Source organism: Ambystoma mexicanum, chromosome 10 (genome assembly GCF_040938575.1).
Source record: "Ambystoma mexicanum isolate Mex_15411 chromosome 10, UKY_AmexF1_1, whole genome shotgun sequence".
Taxonomy (NCBI): domain Eukaryota; kingdom Metazoa; phylum Chordata; class Amphibia; order Caudata; family Ambystomatidae; genus Ambystoma; species Ambystoma mexicanum.
The window spans coordinates 1,081,817,405-1,081,842,058 of NC_090932.1; the positions used below are offsets into that span (position 1 = coordinate 1,081,817,405).

At 46.5% G+C, this 24,654-nt stretch overlaps 1 protein-coding gene across 1 annotated transcript in view; it reads left to right on the forward strand.

Annotated features, from left to right (window-relative positions):
• The first annotated feature begins 19,602 nt into the window (after positions 1–19,602).
• GMCL1 (germ cell-less 1, spermatogenesis associated) overlaps positions 19,603–24,654 on the forward strand; it is a 979,035-nt gene continuing 973,983 nt past the window's right edge. Inside the window, exon 1 of the mRNA XM_069618907.1 lies at positions 19,603–19,956. Coding sequence (XP_069475008.1) covers positions 19,799–19,956 — 158 coding nt within the window. The 5' untranslated portion in view covers positions 19,603–19,798. The remainder of the gene's footprint in view (positions 19,957–24,654) is intronic.

Consider the following 24,654-nt stretch of genomic DNA (forward strand, 5'->3'; position numbering starts at 1 on the left):
ACATACAGAATTGGCATCTGCAGGGAAAGGACTTTGCAGTAAAGGACAACTTATTGTATTTCCAAGAACGATTATACCTACCCAGCACAGATTTACAGAAAAAAGTAATCTCTTGTTATCACGATTCTTTAATGGAAGGACATCCCGGTATGGCCAAGACCTCAGAAAAGATCAAGCGCTACTTCTGGTGGCCGTCTTGGAAAAAAGATATCAGAGACTTTATAATGTCCTGTGGAGTATGCGCCCAAAACAAGAGTCAAAAGGAAAGACCAGCAGGCCTCTTACGCCCTATTGACATCCCACCTCGCCCTTGGCATACGCTTTCTATGGACTTCATCACCGATCTACCTCCATGCTCCGGATACAATACGATTCTAGTAATCGTGGACTTATTCTCCAAGATGGCGCATTTCATTCCGCTCAAAGGCTTGCCAACAGCAGCAACTCTGGCCCGAGAATTTCTCGAAAACATCGTCCAACTGCACGGTTTTCCTTCGGTTCTAATTTCGGATCGAGGTAGTCAATTTATTTCTCATTTTTGGCGAAGTTGCTGTCGGTCGGCTCAAATTGATGTGAGACTATCGACCAGTCACCACCCTCAGACCGACGGACAAACCGAGAGGACCAATCAAACTCTGGAACAGTATTTACGCTGCATGCTGCAACAAACTGAAAAAACTTGGAAAGACATCCTTTGGATAGCCGAATATGCCTACAATAACTCTGTCCATTCGGGAACTGGGAAAACCCCGTTTTTTCTTTTGTACGGCAGTCACCCTCGAACCTCGGAGTTGGATCCCCTCCAAGATCTTGAAACACCAGCAGTAGACTACCTGCATTCTACAATCACCCAAGCCTTTAAGGAAGCTGTTTCTCACCTTCAAAGGGCTAAAGAACAATACAAGAAAGGAGCAGATCAACATCGGAAGGAAGCCCCTCAATATCAAGTAGGGGATCAAGTCTGGTTATCCACCAAATATCTACCTCTAAAAGGGCCACGCACATTCAACCCAAGATACCTTGGTCCCTATTCCATCACTACCATAGTAAACCCAGTAGCGGTCAAGTTGGACTTGCCCCCGCCCATGAAGATACATCCGGTCTTCCACGTCTCTCTATTAAAACCTGTGCAACCTCAAACCCGACTAACTAAATCTCCAAAACCTATCCTAGTTGATGGAGAACTCGAGTTTGAAGTCAAAAGCATTCTGGACTCCAAGATCTCCAAATCTAAACTATTTTACCTAATTGACTGGAAAGGCTACGGCCCCCAAGAGAGATCCTGGGAACCTGCTGAATATGTCCACGCTCCTCGTCTAATCAAAAGATTTCACCGAACATTTCCTGACAAGCCAAAACCCCCGGAGAAGCCCGGTTTGGGAGGGGCCTTGAGGGGGGGTACTGTCATGATCTCTGCTTCCAAAAGGTCAGGGTTTTCCCAACTCCCTTGGAAGCAGATCCATAACCCAGGTTCCGAGTGCCAACCAGTCCCAATTGGGACCTTTTGGACCCAGTCCTGGCGCCAGTGGCACCAGGCTCATAAATATGCCCAGTCCCAGCGCTGGAAGCGCCGGGCTCATAATGCTTGGGTGGATTTACCTGCAGCAGACCATGCTGCTTACTTGCCTGCCAGTTGAGCCTCTGATCCTCTTCTGTTTGGAACTACTTTTCCTGTTGGGTGGGGCAGGAGCCACTCCCTAGATTCAGAACACTGGAACTCTTCTGGAAAGCAGGAACTCTTTTCTTACCTAGGCGTGGCTGTGGAAGGAGACACCTAAGCACTACAGGAGGCTATTTAAACCACACCCGATGGATGAATCTTGCTTTGCGTTATTCTGCATCGTCTGCAGCAGAACGCTCATCGTGTCTTCTGCATCTGATCCTGGGCCTAAGGAAAAAGGCTTACCATCCTGAATCCAGTCTTCAGCAACACCTATAAAGACAAGAAAGAACAGGTTAGCATTACGGTCTTCAGTGACAGCTCTTCACTTACCTGGTCCATCAGCTGTCACCAACGCCTCGCGCTGCATTCCGGCATCTGAAAGACAAAGGCTTACCTACTCTTCGTGCGCTCCGGAGGTCTTCGGCGCTGCATCCCGCATCTGAAAGACAAAACAAGGTGCGTTTAAAGACATTGGGGAACTTTAATACTCACGTGCCATTACTCCTTTCCACATCTAACCCAGTGGGTATTCCGGCACCCTGCAGCCGCTCCGAACTTGTACCTGCAAAATAAAAAGACAGTTAGAGCGCATCGTGAAGCAGGCAACAAGCGCTTACTTACGTGCTTCCAGGCGCTTCTATTCATCACACGGGCTCCATCTTCAACTCACTTCAGCCCGTCATCCGCCATCGCCGGAACCCTGCAAAACAAGAGACATCATTACTAAAGACTTTAAAGACATTAGAATTACTCGAAACTTACCGTTCGTGCAGTAAACCATGGAAGTCAAGAGGCCTGCTCCCCTTATCCAGTGAAGAAACTGGTTACAGCACCCTGCCCCGAGGCAGATGGAGAGCACAGCGTTCACTTACCTAAGACATCTTACCCTTCGAGTCAGACATACAGTGCACAGAGGTCCAGCCCAAAGAGCCAGCCGTGTGTTACACATCACCTTTGAAGATACGGTATACGCCCAGTCAAGACCGGCGCCTCTACGGGAATCAGGTGAGCGTTACACTTCAGGAAACTACTAATACCTACTTCGAGCTAAACACACAAGCGGCAACAAACCCTGAAACGCTCTGGGAAGCCTACAAAACGGTCCTAAGAGGTGAGATAATATCGTGGACGACGGCCAAGAAGAGGCAGCACGCGAGCAAGATCCTGGAAGCAGAGACACGGATCAAACAGGCAGAGGAGGAGCACATAAACGACAGTACGCCAGTCTCTAATAGGGCGTTGATTCTAGCCCAAAAAAGACTGCAAAGCATTGCAATGGATAGCGCTAGGCAGGCACACACTGCGGTGAGAGCAAGGATCTACGAAACAGGCGATAAGGCCGGCAAGATGCTGGTATGGCTGGAAAGAAAGGAGCAGGGACGCAGCCATGTCCAAAGACTCGAAGCAAGAGGAGCATATGCAGGAGTAACAGACCAGGAAATAACACAAAGCTTTGCGGAATACTATGCTGAGTTGTACGGTGAACCCACAGCTCCGATGGACGCTACGATCATGGACCACATTGAGATTTCTGTCTTAAACGAGGCGCAGCGGCAGCAATTGGAGCAGGAGATCACGGAGGATGAGATCTTAAGTGCCATCTCTGGTCTCCAGTCGGGTAAGACTCCTGGCCCAAATGGCTTCCCGGTGGAGATATGGCGCAGGGTAGGCACCAACGTGGTAGCCCCCCAGTTGCTGAAAATGTACCTCTATGCACGAGAAAAGGGCACACTCCCTCCAGATTTACGAGAAGCAACGATAGTAGTGATACCCAAGCCAGACAAGCCCCCAGAAAGATGCAGCTCATACAGGCCCATCTCACTCATTAACTCTGAGACTAAAATACTTGCCAAGCTGCTGGCAGACCAGCTACAGAAGGTAATTCCCGCCCTGATACACCCGGACCAATGCGGCTTTATGCCACAGAGATCAACTCGCATGAACCTCTGCAGGCTGTTTTCAGCGCTGGAAAGGGCTGACAGCATACAGGGACCACTAGCCCTGTTGGCAATCGACTTCGAAAAGGCCTTCGATTCAGTGAGATGGAAAGCTATCTGGACCATAATGCGCCGCATGGGCTTTGGTGATGCCTTCATGAGCTGGGTGCGCCTGCTGTAGGAATCCCCGGTTGCTAGGACCAGGGTCAATGGCTGGAGATCTGAGCTGTTCAAGCTGGGAAGAGGCACGAGGCAGGGCTGCCCACTATCAGCCATGATCTTCGCCATTGCCATCGAGCCCCTGGCGATCCTGCTGCAAAACACCCAAACCTGGGAGGGCTTCCGGTGGTATGAGACCTGGGAAGACAGAATATCTCTGTACGCTGATGATTTACTCATCTTCCTAAAGGACCCAAACGCTTCTGGCCCAAAGGTTGTGCAACTACTGAGGCAATATGAGGTATTCTGCGGGCTACGTGTGAACTGGTCCAAATCTATCCTTTTCCCTATAGGAGGCACCTCGGTGGCGGACCTAGCACCGGGCTCCTACCAGATCGAGAAGGAGCAGTTTAAATATCTGGGAATACATGTCACAGCGCAACTTACGGAATACACGACACTGACCTTCTCCCCCCTGATCACAAGATTTGCAGAAGACACCCGACACTGGATCGCCTTGCCACTGACGCTGCTGGGCAGGGCAGCTCTGTTCAAAATGATCGCCCTTCCTAAAATTCCATACGTTCTACAAAACGCGCCTTTGTACATCCACCAGCAGGTCTTCCACAAAATTGAATGCATTCTTTGGAAATTGCTTTGGAAAGGGGGACACCCAAGAATTGCGCTTGCCACTCTTCAGAGGTCCATCTGGGAGGGCGGGATCGGGTTGCCCAGACTGCAATCATACTATTTGACTGCTCAGATGGAAGTGGTGAACGATATGCTTCACGGTAATAGGAACCTGCCACACATCAAGGGTCTCCACTGTAACGCCACGGCAAAACCAGTCGAGCTTCTCTACAGTGACCCGAGCCGACCCCCGAGACAAGACATGGCATCTCACATAATAAGAATTTGGAAGGAAGCACTACAATACTTAGGCTGGGGAGGGAAAACAACTTTGGCCCAGCCGCTATGGAACAACTGCAACCTGCCCGAAATATTAAAGATGCCAAGATGGCCCGAGTGGACCCAACGCGGAATCTCCAGTGTGGGAGACGTTGTACACGAAGATAATCTGGCGACATTCGAGATGCTGCAGGAGAAATTCTCCCTGCGAGACACAGAAAGATTCCACCATATGCAAATGGTGCATGCTTGGACAGCCCATCGACAGCCCATGCAGGAACTACCGGAAAAGCTCCCCACTGGAGCTTAGTATAGTCCAAGACCGGGTGGAGCGGAAGGTTACCTCCACAATGTACAACGTAATAACCTCATTTGCGACACCGGAGCTATCCAGTCTTAAGGCAAAATGGGAACGCGATGTAGGCCAGCTTCTGCCAGAGGACTGGGTGGAAGCCCTGATGTACCAGCGAGAAACAACTATCTCCTCAAGGCTCCGACTGGTCCAGCTGAAGATACTACATCGCACCTACTACCCGAGAGTGGCCCTCTTTCGCTGGGATAGAGCCTCGGATGCAAGATGTCTGCGATGCAAGCGTGAGGAAGGTACCTTTTTTCATATACTGTGGGATTGTGGTAATATCCAGCAGCTATGGCAGAAATGCTGCGATAAGCTGTCCAGAGTGCTGGGTAAACCGATACAGAGGTGCCCGAAACAACTGCTTTTGGGGATATCTGGGGAATCTGACCTCTCCCGCTACGAGAAACTGCTATGGTCCACTGCGATGGCGGTTCTCAGGCGGAACATTGCTCAGTTGTGGGGATCAGAACGCACACCCAGTTACGACCAATGGGTCACGGATGTGGACATATGTGCAGTAATGTAGCACCGTGTGTACAAAGCAAAGGGCTGCCCGCAAAAAGCCGAGAAAATATGGAAAAGGTGGGAGGAGGATAACTGAGGACTATGGGCAAGTACTGTAACCACTGAGAACGTGGAGACCTACCGATGGGGGAAATACCAACTGTTAAGCACACCCTGGGTCACGAGGACACCCGATGCTGATTCCGATGAACTGTCGTACCATGGTCCCTGAAGCTGAGTTGTTAATGTTATTGTTTTTCTTTTTCTGGTCTACCTCGCTCCCCCCTCCTATCCCTTCTCCCTCCCTCCCCCTCCTTCCCCGAACCCTTCCCCCCCCCCTCATCCCCTACCTGGAGCGTCGAGAGATGAATGTAATGTGTTGTAAGCTGAAAATCAATAAAATCTTTGATCTAAAAAAAAAAAGCTCAACTGTGGAGGAACATATAGTGGAAATCCGTTATGTTCTGACACAGTTGAGGGTTGCCGGAGCAAAACTCTCCTTTCAAAAGGCACAGTGGTGCAGAACCTGTGTCAACTTCTTGGGGCATGAGATAACCCCTGAGCGTCTCTGTCCCCAGGAAAGGAAAGTGGAAGCACTCCTAAAACTTAAAGACCCCACAACTCTGCGTGAGCTAAGGAGCCTCCTTGGACTGACTAATTACAGTAGGAAGTTCATTGAGGACTACGCAGAGATCACACGACCCCTGATCCATCTGTTGAAGGGCGGTCAAGTGGGAGTGGGGTCCAGAACAAGCCGAGGCAGTAAGGCAACTTAAAAGAAGCCTCTCACAAGCGCCTTGTCTAGCTTACCCTGTCAGAAACAAGGAGTTCTTCTTGGAGACAGGTTTCTCGAACACATGCTTCACAGCAGTATTATATCAAAACCATGACAAGGTTAATAAAGTCATCTCCTATGCAAGCAAGACTTTATCCTCTCAGGAGGAAAAATTCAACGACTGTGAGAAGGCACTCCTGGCAACGGTGTGGGCATTGAAAAATGACCGCCCGTTTATCCAGGGGGAACACATCATAGTGGAGACTCCACACCAGCCTTTGCAATATCTCCAAAGTGACAAAAATCGGGCCGGAAATGTAATTCCAGATTTACTTCCTGGATTCTGTCAATGCAAGGCTTTCCTGTGGAGGTCAGATATGGCCAAAACAAGAAGCGTTCCCTCGCGCAAGGTCTGGCTTACTTGCATGATTGTGCCAGAGAAAACTGTCTCGAGGACGAAAGTCTTAAAACCCAGGACAACATGGAGGCGTACCTGAATTCCCCGCGCAAAGTCTATGAAGAAGACAAGTGCGAAGGAATGGCCACTGTTTATGTGGACGGGTACTCCTACCATGTTGACAACGGGGAAAAGGAACTGGTGGCCGGCGTTGGGAATGCCTGGGTGAATGATGCCTCGGAACCCTCCGCTGGGTACAAGATTGGTCCCTGTAGTAGTCAGGTGGCAGAGCTCATCAATGTTGATCAAGCCATCCTCACTGCCGTCCGACACCAACTCCAAGAACTGGTCATAATCACTGATTCAGATTATGTCCGGAACGGGTTCGTGGAGCACCTGGTTAATTGGAAAACCAGAGGCATGCTATGTGCTAACAACAAACCGCTTAAACATGGCAAGCTAATCCAAAATATTGATGATCTGGTCAGCTCTAGTGGGATGACCATCTATTGGAAGAAGATCAAGGGTCGTTTCAGAATAGCGGGACCAGACAAAACTGGAAATGACCTAGCTGATCAGCTGGCCAAAACCGGAGCCATCCAGGGGGATCTCCTTGAGATCGAGTCCATGTTGGGGGAAATCCAGGTCACTGCTATCACTAGGTCCCAGACAAATGCTCACAATGTACTCTCAACTGCCCAGTGGAGTAAGGAGACCCCAGATGCTGATTTAATCATGGCACAAAAAGGGGATCCGATTCTTGGTAAGTTTTATCAACACATTGAGGACCCTGAGAACTTTCCCCTGATGGATACTATACCGATTACATTGGGAAAGAGGACCTCAGGGTGTTGATGAAATGTCCAAAAATGTTTTGAATCCAAGAAGGTCTGTTGGTAAGGAGATCCATATCTGGCTGTGACCAGTGGGTGGTCCCTACTTCATTTGAAGCCTGATGCTAAGTCACGCCCATGATGTGGCCACAGCCGGTCATAGGGGGTTTCATACAACACTTGAAATCTTAAGAGAGGTTGCATACTGGCCTCACATGGGGCAGGACCTCGACCAATACTTGAAGGGGTGTCTTGTGTGTGCACAATTTCAGCCAACATCATTCACACACCGAACTCCCCTCCAGAAGAGGGGGATGACACTGCCTTGTCAGATTTACAAGTAGATTTCATCGGGCCCATGATTCTCTCCTCTAGGGAGAACAAGTACATGTTAACCGTAACATGCTTGTTTACCAAATGTGTTTAATGTCTCCCGGCCCCAAATTGCAAGGCAGAAACAGCAGCTGCCCTGATGATCAATCACCTCTTCTCGCGTTTTGGCCTACCCTAAAGGATTGAGTCAGACCTAGGTTGTCACTTGGGAGATACTTGGGGTAAAAAGGAAACTTCATATTCTTCTGTCCTCTAGTGGCGGAGTTGAGAGGTACAATAAAACCATTGTGAGTATTTTAAAATGTTTGTGGCAGATTCTGGGACAAGTTGGGACATCCGATTACCGCTTGTCCTGATGGCCATCAGATCTACCCCTTCTTCTGCAACTACGATGTCTCCATTTGAGCTGATGACTGGACGAATGATGGTGTTACCCCAGCATCTGCTCTATAGAACACAAGAGCAGACACTGATCAATTCCTCCACAACTCATGAGTATGTTGAGAATCTAAGAAAACACCTTCAACATTCTTTTGTGTACACTCAGCGGAATCTAGAAAGATCTGCATAGGGCATGAAGACTCAGTATGATCTTAAAACCACCAAAAAGGAATACCGAGTAGGAGACAGGGGGCCTCATTACAACTCAGGCGGTAAGGGGTTTACGGCAGCGTTAACAGCGCCGACCCTTACCGCCTGATTACGAGGTCCCCTAGCGCCATGGTGCTTTTAACACCTGCTTTTAGCAGGTGTTAAAATCCATGGCGCTAAGGGACCATGGAGTTAATTACGCCACCGTAATTTACGGTGGCGTAATTAACGCCTTCCCCACTCCCATTATGCCCTATGGGGCAAAAATGGGAATGGGGAAGGGTAAATGGGGATTGGGGACTTACCGCCCCGCCTAGGTCGGAATGGGGCGGTAAGTCCGCCAACCACCATGGCGTAAACATAGTTTACGCCATGGTGGTAAAGTCACGGCCCAGGCGGTAACTTACCGCCTGGGTCGTAATGAGGCCCAGGGTCTACTTGTACAGGTTCCAAAGGAACCAGACCAAAGAGCGCACATTTTTGCCTAGCTGGAGAGGACCTTTTTAAATCGTAGACAAAATCTCACCAGTCGCCTACAGAATCCGCATCCCCAAAGGTGACTTTACAGAAGAGAAATTGGTCCATATTAATCAACTAAAGAGCTGCCACCCGAGGCACACTTGGCAACGAATTGAAGAGCCCAGTGAGAATCAAACAGAGGAGACATTGGAAACATGAGAATGAGGAAAAGAAGAACCAGAAGGAAGCTGATAGGATTTATAGATCTGATTATGTAACAAGGCGTATTTTGTCTATTATCAATTGTTATTATTAAATGCCTGTGTATCCCACTGCTGTCAACCCAATTGGTGGGCAGTTAGTGGGAAATTGTCGTAACCGGATTGGGTTCTCTATCATAGATTCATACTGCTTGCACCTATCTCATAACCAAGGAGGACCGCGCCAGCAGCCTGGAAGGGAGAAACCAAAGGTGATCCGGGAGTGCCACTCCACGCCATGAAAGGAAGATCCCAGGGAAAGCGGGGAGTGTTGTTCCACGTTCCGTCCAGAGACAACAGCAGGTGCAGGACGCACCATTCCATGATGGAAGAGGGACTCAGCCCTGCCGGACCCTGCTGTGACGCAGGGAGAAATCCCACTTGCCAGACTCCCCATCAACTTGGAAAGCCCAGGAGAAGTCGGGGGGGGGATGTGTGGGATATATTGACCCACTCAATGCATTGCCCCACATCACTGTGCTGCATTGGTGCAAGAAACAGCAAAAGGGCCGTGCTGACTCCTGTGTGCGACAGGATCTAAACATTGCGTGTTTACAACCACCAGAAAAATGGCTGCACCACCCTGCCACACACATTTCAGGCGGGGGGTGACAGAGTACACACTGCAGGAATGTTCCAGTGTGCTCTGCAACATTTAACATGGAATTAAGTAAATAGGCAGCATTGCCTTGCTGAAAACCCCCAAAATTCCCTTTTAAAACAAAACCTTTTTACTCTTTGTAAAAGCTGCGTTGACGCTAATTCCATCCATTCCTTTTGAAACCCCTGTGATTAATAAACCCTATCAGGCCCAAGAGAAGTCCTTGTGCTCAGCCAAACCGGGTCTAATTCTGAATTGACAAGCCCTGTCAAACCAACTTCGAAAAAAATCAACCAGGGGCTTTGTTTTCATTTGACACGGCAAACCCGTTAATTTCTTTTGCAAAAGTATCTAAAACTCAGCTGTTCAGAGAAAGAATCTAAATAGCTGAGCAAGGCCTGTTTCAATGTATCCATGCTGTAGAACAACTCCAGCATTCAAGAGAATAACTATAGATGCATGGCAGTGGGTGAATCTGCTGGAGATGAAAAGTTGAATTAAAGAAAGAAATATTGGCTGCACTACGTGTAAAAAAACAGGCCTTTGCAAAAATACAGGAAAAAAATGGTCTGTTTAAAAAGTAAATTACTGAATGAAAGCTTGCATTAACTAGTAATGGGAAAGGTATGTTGCTGTTGAGACTATATAACATGGATTATTTAATGAAATAGGCTTGTTTTAAATCTGGATTTAACAGCATAAATGAAGGATTTTTAAAACCAGGGTGCTGGAGTTGGAAGTTGAAACACAGGTTTTCTGCTTGGAGGAGGGCTCTCTCTCTCAGCAGCTCCTGGCAACTCCCTGATAAATACAGGGTTGGACAGACGTTCGTCTCTATTGAGCCCCCGGACAATGAAGCTCCCAGGGCAAGGAAGTTGGAAGTATGAAAGGGCAATAAAATCTACAATCAAGCTGAAACCCCCCATCCTGCTTTGAAGGAAATGCCAGTGGGTGTCAGCTGACAAGAAAGAAAATGGTCCAGCCCCTGCAATTTGCTTTGAAAGATTATTTCATGAAGAAACTTTAAAGACTTTTATCTCTGCAACAAGACTTTGAAAATTTTTTAAAACTTCCCAGTTTTAAATTGATTGGGCCTCATTACGACCCAGGCGGTAAGTTACCGCCTGGGTCGTACCTTTACCACCATGGCGTAAACTACGTTTACGCCATGGTGGTTGGCGGACTTACCGCCCCATTCCGAGGTTGGCGGGGCGGTAAGTCCCCAATCCCCATTTACCCTTCCCCATTCCCATTTTTGCCCCATAGGGCATAATGGGAGTGGGGAAGGCGTTAATTACGCCACCGTAAATTACGGTGGCGTAATTAACATCAAGGTCCCTTAGCGCCATGGATTTTAACACCTGTGTGTTAAAACCTCCATGGCGCTAAGGGACCTCGGAATCAGGCGGTAAGGGTCGGCGCTGTTTACGCCGCCGTAAACCCCTTACCGCCTGAGTCGTAATGAGGCCCATTGTGTGTGCTTTATTTTGAAACTTGGTAGAATGTCTTGACACACTGTGGACAGAAATGGTGAAATATTGAGGATTTAAAGAAATGTATAAATGTTGCAAACATACATGTTTGTACATACATCCCTCATGACAGTACCCACATATGTATAAAATTATGGAATTTTAGGTCAAACTTTTCATGCCTAAATTGATTAAAAAGTAGTAACCACCCAAAACAAGGACTCACAGATTGCAGGATTGGATGGCTGTACTTTACATACAATATGTGACCTGATTATGTAATTTATAAAGGTGCTACCATTGTACAAATGCTTAAATACTGAGCAAAAAGGTCTGTGGGATGTCTTTTTACCTCATAAAAATACAACCTCCTAAACTGGGTACCGCCCAGGGGAGGCCCCTAACATTGATTGCCCAATCCAGTTGTTTAAATATATAGTCAATGATGACACTATACTCTATATAAAGGGCCCCTCACAACAACCCCAGGACACACTGCTTCCTGATTTCCTACCCGGCGTCCTATCTGTTCCTGTCTTCTTGCAATTATCCACCTAGAATCCATATCCCAAACACAAGGCCAAACCGTACTGATTCTGCTTCTGCCAGGCCTCAATTTTTAATTATCCCAATAACCAAAGGGAAGCTGTGGTGTTTTGGGAAAGCATCCTGAATTTAATCTGGCTTGCTGCTCACTAAATGCAGGCCTGCCATCCAGCTGACCTGTAGTATCCAGTAACCAGAAGTGCTACCCGGTATCCAGTCCATGCCCGCTGATTTTGTCAGGCTGTCCTGTGTTAGACCAGATCCGTGTGGTGATCCAGAGCGCTAACTGTCCAAAATCCAAACTAAAAGTGGACTGTGAGTATCAATAGGAACCATAGAAAACCATAGCATACCTTGCCTTGCCCTATGCCAATCTCTAAACCATCCTATCCTTACCTTAATATCTTGTAACATTGTCAGAATCCTTGTTGCAACCCTGTCACTGATTTATAGTGCAAGCGCTATCTATTTAGTAATTCTTGTAATTTAAATCCTAAGCTATCAATCCTATTTCGAGTGATCAGACTGGTTCCGCCACGGCGGGCGCTGGGGAACTAGGGTTGAACTCATGAATCAACCCTAGAGCTTACTCTATCCCTCTTTGGTATTCTAGCCTGAATGCTCTAGTATAGAGTAAAACTGTTCTTGTCCAAACTGAATTTCTTTTCTGTTTTCACTACCCGATTTTTCTAAAATCGCCTCTTATTCTACATTGCATATCTCCCTCAGTTTAATAGCTAGAGACTTCATTTCACCTCCTGAGTGTACCTAAGATCTATAGCTTTTGGTTAATTTCAGGGGGAATTAACATTTCTGCAAAGTTTTACACGCATGATTTTGATTATAAATTATTTTAAACCTTCCATTCAATTTTGAATTGTATGCTTTTGCTCAATTTATAGCTTGTGATTGCTAGTATCTTTCCAGTGTTGCTACAGTAAAGAATTGTACTTATTTAAGGATTTTTGCACACATTCATTGTTTTGTTCAGCCATTTCTGAGTGTTATTTTAACATTGCAAGGGTTTCAAATCCCTTTTTCACTCCCATTTGAGTAGGGAAGGTTGGATTTGAATTTTGTTTCCTATTCATTATTCCTGATTACCTGCTGCTTCTATATATGCATTCTGATTTGATTACTTGTGGGTTGAGAGAATTTGCAGGGGGGAAATCCTAACTTGAGTGCTATTTTTCCAGGAAACTCAAAAGTGTTTCTATTCCCTGGTGTTTTCTATCTGTGTTGCTAAAGGGTTAAATTAAGTGCATTGCCTACCTTCCTATTTGTTATTGTCACCACACTGGTGATTGCTGTCCGTATATTAAAAGCGTGTGATTTCTTGAATTTCTAAATAAATAAATATTACCTTTACCAACCAGCCTGGTACCTGGTCCATTGTGAGCCGGGGTATTTGAAAAGGGGGTGTGATATGAGTGGTGCATCTCTCAAATATTTAACCTATATAAAACAAAATAGGCATTTCAGTTGTGTGCTGCATACTAGGCTGAGACCAGGGTGTATCGCCTGATTGAAATCCTTAACAAAGTTACATAGTTAAAATAACATTTTCCAAGTTTTACAATAAAAGAAATGACAATATTTAGAAAGTAAGAAATCACAAATAAAAACTACGAGATCATTGCAAAGTCATTTCATTCTATACGTTTTGACATTTATAAATATTGCACAATTCTAATGAGGAACTTTGTAGGTCTACCTTGTAACATGTAACACCATAAACTCTCAATGTCTAATTGTTTAAATCCATGTATAAAACAAGTGAAGCTATCTTCGCGACTGCTCTGTAGAGTAGGACAATATAAGCTGTTTCAATGACTCATGAGGGTCTTGGCAATATCTACAGGTCGCGTTTTCTTATTGACCTCTGAGATATAAGACCTCACCCATACGTAACAAATTAAAGTGAAATCGCATAAATGTTTTGGCAAAGCATCAGTCTGGGCATTGCTTTAGATAGAGTGGTAATTCCCCCCTCGATTTGCACTCCAGACTGATTTCTTTTGTTATTCTGTATTTTCCTTGATCGTCCAATGTGTTCACCCAATCAGTATCTAGTATTTTCTTTTTTGCTTTTTCTGTATGTTATATTAGCAATTCTGTTGTTATTTCTAAGTGAGTCATTAATTGCTGACAGTGTTGGGTGAAGCAGTGAAAAGATTTTCCTGGCCCATTCTCTATCTTGTCCTATTAGCGCATATTAATCTTCAATTTGCGAAATAGGAACAGCTTCTTCTACTATACAAGAGACAGAATAGAATTCAGTCCTAGCTCAAAATGTAAGATAATCAGTGGAACACAAGTTGGCAACAAGAGCACCTTCTTCCAGATCTTTCCCTCCAGTTTACTCTATTATTTTCCTTTAGAAACATATCCATTTCCCCAGAGACAAGCTGAACACCATTGTCTGTGACCAGTTCCTTTGGCAACCCTTCTCGTTGGAAGATATTTTTGAGAACGCGGATAACAGTGGGTGTAGTGATGTCCGGGACAAACTCTACCTATATCCACTTCGATAAGTAGTCTACCAGCACAATCCCATGCTTGTGTTTTGGTTTCATTAAGTCTAATGGGCCTATGAAATCTAGCCCAAGTTTTTGCCACACCCCTTCTGGTACCTCCAGTGGGTGTGATGGAGCTTGCCTGACCTTTAGTCTTTTATCGCTGTTGAAGCATTGATGACACATTTATGTCAATGTTATTATATAATGTTTCATGCCAGCCCGCCAATAGGATTCTCTCACGCACATCCTCGTCATGTTGCTCCCCGGGCGTCCTGTGTGACCCCTGCACATGATGGTTCTCCTCAGTGTCATTATTGGCATGGCTTGATCACCCCTCATTAGCATGCCATTGTATTCAAAGATCTCGTCAGCCACCTTCCAGTATGGACGCCTTCTTGTCCGACCAGCCCTTCCTGACCTATTCTGTGACACGCTTTGTTGTGGTATCATTAGCAGCCTGTTCCTTCCAATGATTCTCATTCATCTCAAGGAACTCCTTGCTTCTCAGATCACCCAACGACGCTACCACACACTCATCTTTGAGGAAACTGGACGCTGTATCTCTTTGTTCGGGCATCCTGGACATGCAGTCTGCTTGGGTGTTTTACCAGCCTGCAATATGCACTCTCTCGTTTGTGCATTCTTGCAATTTTGCTGCGATTCAGGCAAGGCGGGTAGTGGATGTTCGGGTAACTCCTGGACTCATCATGTGCACCAGGAGCTTGTGGTCTGTTACTAACTGAAATGTTGTGCCCCAGACATAATTCGAAAGTAGTCCACCGCCCAGGCACACGCCAGCATTTCCTTCTCTATGGTAGAGTAGTTCCTTTCCACCTGCTTTTGATGCGAAGGCCACTGTGTATTCCTCATCGCCCTTCTTCTGGGTTAACATTGCCCCTAATCCATAAGAACTGGCGTTGGTGGTAATCACCGTTTTCCACTGTGGGTTAAATGGCAGCAGGCAGGAAGCATGTATGATACAGTCCTTGATCTCCTCAAAGGCTTTCGCCTGCTCCTCTCTCCACTGATGTTTTGCTCCTTTCTTGAGTAGTTACGTCATGGGGGCTGTCGCTTCTGAGAATGTAGGCACAAATTTTGCATAGTTCTCGGACAGGCCTAGAAACAACCTCAGCTCGTCTTTATTGTTGGGTGGGGATGCCTTCACGATGGCTTGTAATAAATCCTTTTTCGGGCTGATCTCTGACCTGGAAATCTTGTAGCCCAGGTACTACACTTCCGCAGCCTGCAATAGCAGTTGTTGTAGCGTAACCTAACTCCTGCCTCTTGCAATTTGGATAACACCTGGTGGAGCACCCTGTTGTGCGTTTCCTGATCCAAGGCATATATCAAGCGGTCGTCCTGAAAGTAGGACATGTTTCCTATGTTTTTCAACAGGGAGTCCATCATGCGTTAGAACGCTGATGCAGCCGAGGACAGGCCAAACAGCATTTACGTGAACTGGTAGGTGACACATGGAGTTATGAAGGCTGTAAGAGGTCTTGACTCACGATGCAAACTGATCTGGTGATAAGCGCCTCTCATGTCGAGCTTTGATAACACTTGGCCTCTTTCATTAAAAGAATTAGTTCATTGATGCTGGGTAAAGGGAAGCTGTCCGATACTACTTCAAGATTTAAGCTACGTTGATCGATGCAAACTCATAGATCACCCGTGTTTTTTCATGAGGACTACTGGGCCAAGCCATTTAGACGACTATACTGTCTTAATCGTCCGGTCCTTCAACATCTTGTCGAGTTTCGCCTGTAGTGCACCTCTAGATCACTGGTACAGGTCTCACCTTGTGCTTCATTGGGACAGTGCCTTGTTTCAGTTTGATCTTGTGCATATAGTTCCTGATGTTCCGTGGTGTGTCTGAGAACAGTTCTGGAAATTCTTCTCTAGTGACCAACGCTCCTCCTTTGGCTATGGACAAACCTGCCCCTCCACGCTGGGATCCAATCTAATCTGCAACTTGGCTTGGTCGTCCCATCCCCATACAGCCGGGCCTCTCTCTGAAAAGTATACCTTGGTTTTCATCTCTCTTCCTTTGAACTCCACTGAAGCTCGGATATACCCCAGTAAATTCACTGTGGCACCGCCAAAGACTGTGGGGTTGAGCTTCGTAGAGCAGACTTCCACTTTCTCTTTGCCGACCATGCCTTTGTACATGTCTAACGGAAATATGGTGAGGTCTGAGCCGGAATCTGCCATCACTCTCATCTCATGCCCATCAACCTTGATGGTACAGTGGGGCTTTTCTTTGCGAGCTGTGACACTGTTGACCATAATGACTGTGGGACACCCCTCTTCTTCGACAAGACTTTGTCTCTGACCTCGTCACTCTGCACCGATGTCACTGCTTTCTTACCTCTCCACATACAAACCGAGGCAAAATGTCCAAACCTCTTGCATTTGGAACACTCCTTGTTCCTTGCGGCACTATCTCTGCTATTTGCCAAGTGAGTGGTGCTGGTGCATCTATGGCACTTGAGTGGCACGTGTCTTCCCGACGTTTCCTCCTTGGCTTTGCGCTGCCATCTGTCTTGCCACCCTTTGTACTGTGCTACTTGCACATCTGGTGCGGAAATGCTACCAGCCCACTCTGTTCGCCTGCGGGACGTTTCCTCCACCGCTTTTGTAATGTGGATGGCTTTGTCTAATTGAAGTTCCTTTTCTACGATGAATTTGTCCTGGACCTTGCGATTGTTGGTGTGCACAATGAGCATGTCGCAAATTCTGTCTTCAGACGTGTCGCTGAATGCTTCCGCTTTCTGCCATAAAACCTGATCCTATGCAGGACAATGTTCTCTTTGGATGAAAACCTCTTTGCTTTCCTCCTTACCGCTTCTTTATACACATCATCATCGTCCCCCTGCGCAGCTTCGGGCTTCAGACCCCCGAAGGTTCTCTGGCCTTCGACATCCAGTGCATTGAACAGCATGGCCTTCTTCTGCGCCGCAGGATAATCAGCTCCCCCCACCGCCTCTAAGTACGTTTGAAACAGTGGCCCCACTGAAGCATGGAATGATTGGCCTGCCTGGGGATTGCTAGAAGTCTGGGGGTGGAATTGCTCCCTGCATCCTGGTGATTGTGAGCAATCTGAGAATCCCTGTCACCAATTATGTTGTGGCCAACAAAGAACAGACACACTCTGCATAACTGGAACAAAGGCTTTATTTGCCAACCGGTACACGACAAATGACACAGTTGTTGCCTCACTGTGCTTGGTACTGGTAGGTATATCACTTTGCGATGCTGGAGTGATAGATGACCTGCACCGAGGGTCGTGTTCTGGAGGAGCGTCTGGGCTACAGTGCCATCGGTCCGCCGCCCGCGCTTCGAGTGGCGCTTCTCAGGTCCGGCTCGCCTTCTGGGTCGCTCCTCTCATGAACTTGTGATCTCTACACACAGCCTACCTTCAGCCACAAGAGGTGAAGGAGGTGTACTTGTCCGGTTATCTCTGTTTCACCAGCGGGATCATTGCTTGTTTAGCTTTTTGAGTCCCCTTCCTACTAAAAATCCTCGACAAGACAGCCTACCTTCAAATTCAGAAATTCCTTGAACAAAACCACCTCCTAGGAGTCCGGCAATCAGGATTTAGACCCCTACACGGCACAGAAACCGCACTCATCGACCTCAAGGCCCAAATAGACACTCTGAGAGATAATGGGAAAACTGCCTTATTGCTCTTCTTAGACCTCTCGGCAGCCTTTGATCTTGTTGATCACAAAATCCTATGTAGCCACTTAGACTCGGCGGCCCACTTTTCCCAAGAAGCTATAGGCTGGATCACATCATTCCTAAGCAACAGATCCATGCGCGTCTTCTCCACCACGGCCTCAGCTGACCCCATTCCCATCACATGCGGGGTCCCTCAGGGGTCTTGTGTCTCCCCCACACTGTACAACGTGTTCACTAAGCCCCTGTTTGATGATCTCGACGGTTTGGGTATCACCTACACTAACTATGCTGATGATACCCAAATCCTCATCCCGTTGACGGGAGATTATAACACGGATTTGGCCTTGGTGAACAAGGTGTACCTCATCATCCAGGCATGGATGGCCTCCCATAGTCTATGCCTGAACGATGACAAGACCGAACTCATCATCCTGGGTTCAGCCACGAACCTAAACAAACTGGACCTCAACTACTCCAGCTTCACCATTGACGGCAACCCTATAAAGGTAGCTAAGGAAGTAAAAACCCTTGGCATCTATCTCGATTCCACCCTCTCCTTCCATAAACAGGTCAGCTCCATGGCATCCACTACAGCCTACACATGCAAGCTTATACGCTCTGCCAAACCCTTCCTCTCCACCCAAAGTTGCATTACTCTAGCCAGAGCTCTCATACTATCTAAACTGGACTATTGTAACTCCCTCTATGTAGGCGCCAACAAACGGATCACCAATAAAATCCAGATCCTACAGAACAATGCCCTTAGAGCAGCGCTTAGCTTCCCTAAAAGAGAACACATCTCGAATACTAGGAGAACCCACAACTGGCTCACTACCTCGGACAAAATTCTGCTTAAGGTAGCCTCCCTCACCCACAAATGCCTTAACAACGCAGCTCCCCGTTATCTCTCAGACAGAATAACCAGATACAGCCCAACAGACACACCAGAAATAGTAACGCTAACCTGCTCGCTGTTCCCAGATTCAAGCGCACGAAAATGGGCGGCAACAGTTTCCAGGTAAAAGCAGCCCAACAAAGGAACACACTAACACCCTCCGTCAGAGCACCTTAAACCTACCACCAATTTAGGCGTAACTACCTCCAGTGGCTTAAGAACAAAGACCAATAATGACAGCCAACAATGACACCCCACAACTACCACACACTTGATCAACTTGTAACTATGTCGCAATGTCACTTTGTATCCTTGTAACTGTTTCTACTCACTGTAACTGCATCTACACACTATGTATAATAATGTAAATAATGTACAGTGTTGTAACTAAGTTGAGAATATTCTTGTATTGCTTGCGCCCCCATACCTTCTGGTCCGGTGCGCCATATAAATAAATAAACAAACATTATTGCAATTTTACTGACGTAAATATTTTGCCAACTATTTTTTTCAGATAAAGCGTGCTAAAATGATAGTTTACATTTAGCTGGTGTGACGTCTTTAGATCAGTGCTAACTATAAACTCATTGTCCAAGTCTACTCAAAGCTCCTGCACTCTGTTTTTCGGTTCATGGTCTTTTTTCTGTTTCCATTACTCTGCGCATCTGCTCTAGTTGGTATGCTTCCCCGTTGCCGTGGTTACTTTCCTAACATTAAGAAGCTGTCATCAGCTCGCGCGGTCCGGAAGTTTTGGTTGTAGAGGGTGAGAGCTGGAGGGGTGACTCGAAGCGTTACTGTGGCGGTATGGCGGGGCGATCCTGGCGTCCCGGGGCTCGAGGAACAGCTGGCGCGTGACTGGCCGGCTGGGCGCTGGAGTAGCGCGCTCATTAACTGCCGTCCGTGGGTATGGGGGCTCTGGGCAGCCGGCTGCGGTCTCCCCGGGCCCGTGAACAAGGTGCCGCTACCTGCGGGTGCAGGAAGAGGAAGCGGGGGCACGAGCGCCTGTGTCCGTGTGAGAGTGACAGCGAGGAGGAGGAGGGACAACTCCTTGACACGCCCAGGAGGTGAGAGCCCAAAGAAACAAACGCCTCCCCACTAGTTCAGAGAGCCCATGCAATTCCACGAGGGGAAGGAAGACTCCCAACTATTGCAGGTGTCACGGCGTACCTTTAGCCCATTCCCACAAACGGGTTGTTGAATCCCATAAATTACCACCCGAAGTAAATGCATCTGCAGGGCGCAAGGGACTGCAGATTTAAAAATGCGTTTCGGGGGGCCTTCTTGGGTATTATTGGGGGACCCCTCCTGCATTTTTCAACAACAAAAATGCATCCTGTAATTAGGGTGAAATCGGTAAACGCGTTTTTGGTATACAAGCAGTTTTAGTTCGTGCCATTGTACCTCATGCGTCTATATAGATCCCACAATCATTACATTATAAGCTGTTGGTAGATTTCTTGGGATAGTGTTTGTTTCACTCTCCCAACAATTCATGCTTTAAATTAAACGGACTCTAGAGTATTTTGATTATAGACCAGTAATCATTGTGAGACTTAGCTTTTCTTTATTACTTTATTACAACTAGAAAACAGCTATTCCCTATTAAACGCTCATGAACCTAGAGCTGCACCACCATGCAGGGTTTATGTACATGACAGTTGAGATGATTTTCAGTGCTGTATTTCTTCTCACCGTCTGACTATAGTTTTTGTTTTTTTCTGTAACTAATGTCGGGCTACAAATGCCAGAATGCAAAGACCAATGTGGAGTGGGTTAGAGTTCTGACAAAGGACAGCTTGACATCTGTCTGGAAGTGCCTTGAATCAAGTGAAACAATCCTACGACAAGGTCGTGGGTCGGGGAATGTGGAGACGGAATGTCATGGCCGTGTGATGCATAGATTGCAACGGAGAACATGTTTCCTAATGCACATGGCCATGGGTGTTTTTTCTGCTTATATCATTGAGAGCGTGGGGCTCACATGAGCTACGCTTCATTAATCTCCAAGCATACTCGCTGCCACACACCAAAGATCTGACGGGGTAAATCATGTATAATGGGAGAATATTGTTCTCTGAGCAGCAGAGTGTGAAGCAAGTCAGACAGCAGGGGAGCTGACTGCTTACAAAACTCTATTAAGCATTCTACGTCAGTCACAGGGAGCCCCCAAGGGCATGGAGGCGTGTTTCAATTGGATTGCCCCAACACTGGCCATGTCCTTCTCGGTTTATGTTATGTTATTATGCTGTTGTACACATCATTTTCACTACTGTTGTAGTTTCAAAGCACCTATTCTAGTCGGTGGCGTATTGTGCCATGCTTGGGAAAGCCACACCATAGTGTGCTGGGAAGAATAACAAGAACAAGATGGGGATTGCAGATGCAAGGAGGGTGTCGAGTATCGAAATGCTTTGTATTACTGTGGATGTGTGTTAGTACGCTACATGTGGACTGACTTCCAGAGAGATAAGACACACAAGTGTGTGGGGTTAATATGTGCATTCGGATTCCAAGGCAGTTTTGAAAACCTTTTTAGGTTGGAGATCAAGTATCTTTGGGTGTTGTGCCAAAATCGGTCGGCCTGTGAGTTGGGCTGTCAGTACAAGCCCAGAACTATTCCCAAACTCCTGAGAGCAATTTGTTCGAAACTACCAGACCCTAAAGAAACAAACATTTTAGCACTGCTTTTCCCAAGATACCCACGATTTAGAAATCCAAAACCTGGAGTAGATTGCAAAGGGTCTTTCAGGTGGAAACACTAGCACAGGGCTCTCCAACTCCAGACCTCGATGGCAAGAAACATGCCAAATTTTCAGGATACTACTCAATATTCAGGAGAAAAATTAACATACAATGATTCTAAACGTATGTAACTTTTTTCTCATGAATATTAATGAGGGATATTCCAAGTGGTCATTCCCCACACTTTCAATTAAAATATCTCATAGAAATAGACACTGATGGACACACCCCAGTAGGGAATGAGACCAAGAGAGATTGCAAGTGAGTAAAAGGTATTTTTTATATAAAGATAAAGTGGGGCACGCAGAGGACTCTGCTACTCCGAGAGCGCTCTGCCTATAATACAAGACCTCACATTATAAGTCAAAAACACATCATCTATGACGTGTGCTATACGGGTTACACAAATACATTTCATTGGTTAAGCTGAACAAGACATTATACAATGTGTAGTGCTGCTGCTGGTTTGGCTGGGGTTGAACTTGTTGCTTCTTGAGGCATGTGGGGGCAGCTGGTCTCATCGGGGAGGGACGGTGGGTCACGTCATGTCCACACAGTTATTATTCTAACTGAGCTAAACTTCACAGTAATCATGGGCATGCAAGATTTAATACGACACGCAAGACTCTTCATAACACATTGTTGTCTATAAATTGCAGCAATAGATCTGTATTCTTGACCTCAAGCAGAGTGGGGCAGAGGTACGGTGGTCCAGGTGCCTTATCTTGGCGTGCATTCTTGGGGCACATTTATTGGGTGCCTCGAGTATCAAACAAGGGTGTTGGGATTTGTTAGCACATGGCAAATATATGTTTGCCCCCATATAACTAATCCTGAGCAATCGAGGGTGGCCCATGGGCAGGGGTCTCCTCCCTGCTACATCAAAGGAATGAGGGATTTAAGGTTCATGCGGACAGTAACTCTTGACGATGGGGGTTGTTGGAGCAGGGGCAGGTTTGTGGAAACAAATGGTTTCCATGAGCCAGGCTCCAGGCTGGTCACATACAGGGCAGTGATCTCGGAGGAAGGAGAGAGATACAGTGTCAGCTCGCAACAATTTGTGCCCAAGCTTCCGTGAGAACAGGACTGCCACAGCGCAGACAGTGAGGAGGAGGAGGAGGGGGTTGTCGGACTGGCTGTGCGCAGCGCTGGACAGTGGAGAGATGCAGGCTTGCCTCTGGGAGTTTCGTGTGCGGCCTAGTCAAAAGATGGAGTTGTGGTTAATACAAAATGAGTCCCCAGGGTCGTGCAAGATGCATTGGATAGGTGTCATTCAATGGCTTCCTCGCACCTGTCACCGGGGCTCAGACAGGGGAACGTCTCCAACAAATGTATGAACATAACGTACACCTCACCCGGAATGTAGCGGAGCCCAAACGACCCTGCCTCCCTTTTAATATCCTCAAAAACTGACTGTCGGGAATCAAGCCCTCGAGGCCTGGAGTTAGACAAACTTGCACTAGCATATTCAGAGTTCCTTTTATCAGCAAGTGCAGATCCGCAGATCCTTGAAGGGAAAAACCTAACTTATGCCAACTCCACCCACTAGCAGCAGTAGTTGTCAAGAACATTTTTTTTCCCTCCATTGCACGTGCCGCATCTAATAATAGAATTACTTCCTTTCTCTTTCCGAAAGGGAAAATTATTGTGCACAGATGGAAACTTACTATAGGTTTTCCTGTCTCTTGTGAGGATGTATTTTTAACAAACAGAAACAAACTTCTGGGCAGGGTGACGGCTACGAGCAGCCCTTTGTTTACTCTCTAGAAATTGGCAAATACTCCCAAAAAATGAAAATGTGGAGTAAAAATACTCCCAACAAATAGGAAAAAGACACGTAGAATCTTGCACCCCTGCTTTCACCCTCACAGCTCCAAGGATATGTTTGGACCAGTAGTACCCATAGTACCACAGTAAGAAACTACTATTTTAACTGCCTGATTGGAAGAAGTGAACATGTATCTTTTAATGTGCATGAACAACTAGGTGCAAAGAAATAAAATATTACAAAAACATTTCTGCTTTTCAGTGAAAACCTATTTTTACTCGTTTATAAAATACTCTCATTATGAAATGGACTTACATTTTTACTCCCTAAAAATCATTTTACTCCCAACTTGAAAAAATAGGGAGTAAAATACTCCCACTTACAAATCTTATCTGGAGGACTGGCTAGGAGGCAAGGCAGGAGCAGAGCAGAAGACAAACCTCTGCCCCTGCTCTTGTAAACCAACAGAAAGAGATCAAAAATGTCTGCAATCCTTTTAAATACCATATTTCACTGGCTTGGAATAGGAAGTGAATTACGCAATCAAATCAAAAACGAAATTTGTCTGAAACCCCCTCCCAGGTGAATATAGCTATTAGCATATCTTGGACAAGCGAGCCGGGATGCTAATGACATGGCTGTCGACATGGACGTACGTAGATGACCACCATGCACATAGAAACGGAGTCCCTTTTCTATGTAGATGTTGGCAGCAGCAACCAACAGACATTGAGTAAACATATTGTCTGGGGGCTGTGAAAGGGATGGGTGCCAGACAGTGGTGGTGACAGGGCATATGTGGGGGTCTTTGGATAACAGGGTCCAGTGCTCCCAGGCTGCATAGAACGCAGATTTTACCATAGAGTAAAGCTTGCGTTTCCGGACACGTGATCGGCTGGAGCCTCTTTTCGGTTTGCTTATTGACTATATAATAGTCACCTAAGAGCCAAGAGATATCTGGGATATACCTATAGTGTATGGTGAAGTAGTTGGTCTGTAGATGGGCAGATTAGATGGGACTCTTGATCCTTACTTTGCATAAGCTTCTTTTCAGCTATGTGCACATTATCTATTCATCATGTAAGAGCAAAGACTAAACTAGAGATTAGAGTGGATGGCATTGTAGCATGCAGGGATCTGGGCAGTCTAGCTGGAACATTGTATTTTGTGTCTATCTGCTGCATTTTGGGTTTAATTTGACAGATTGAAAGGCAAGAATGTTTAGGAGTTTGAGATCGGTTAGTGGGTTGCG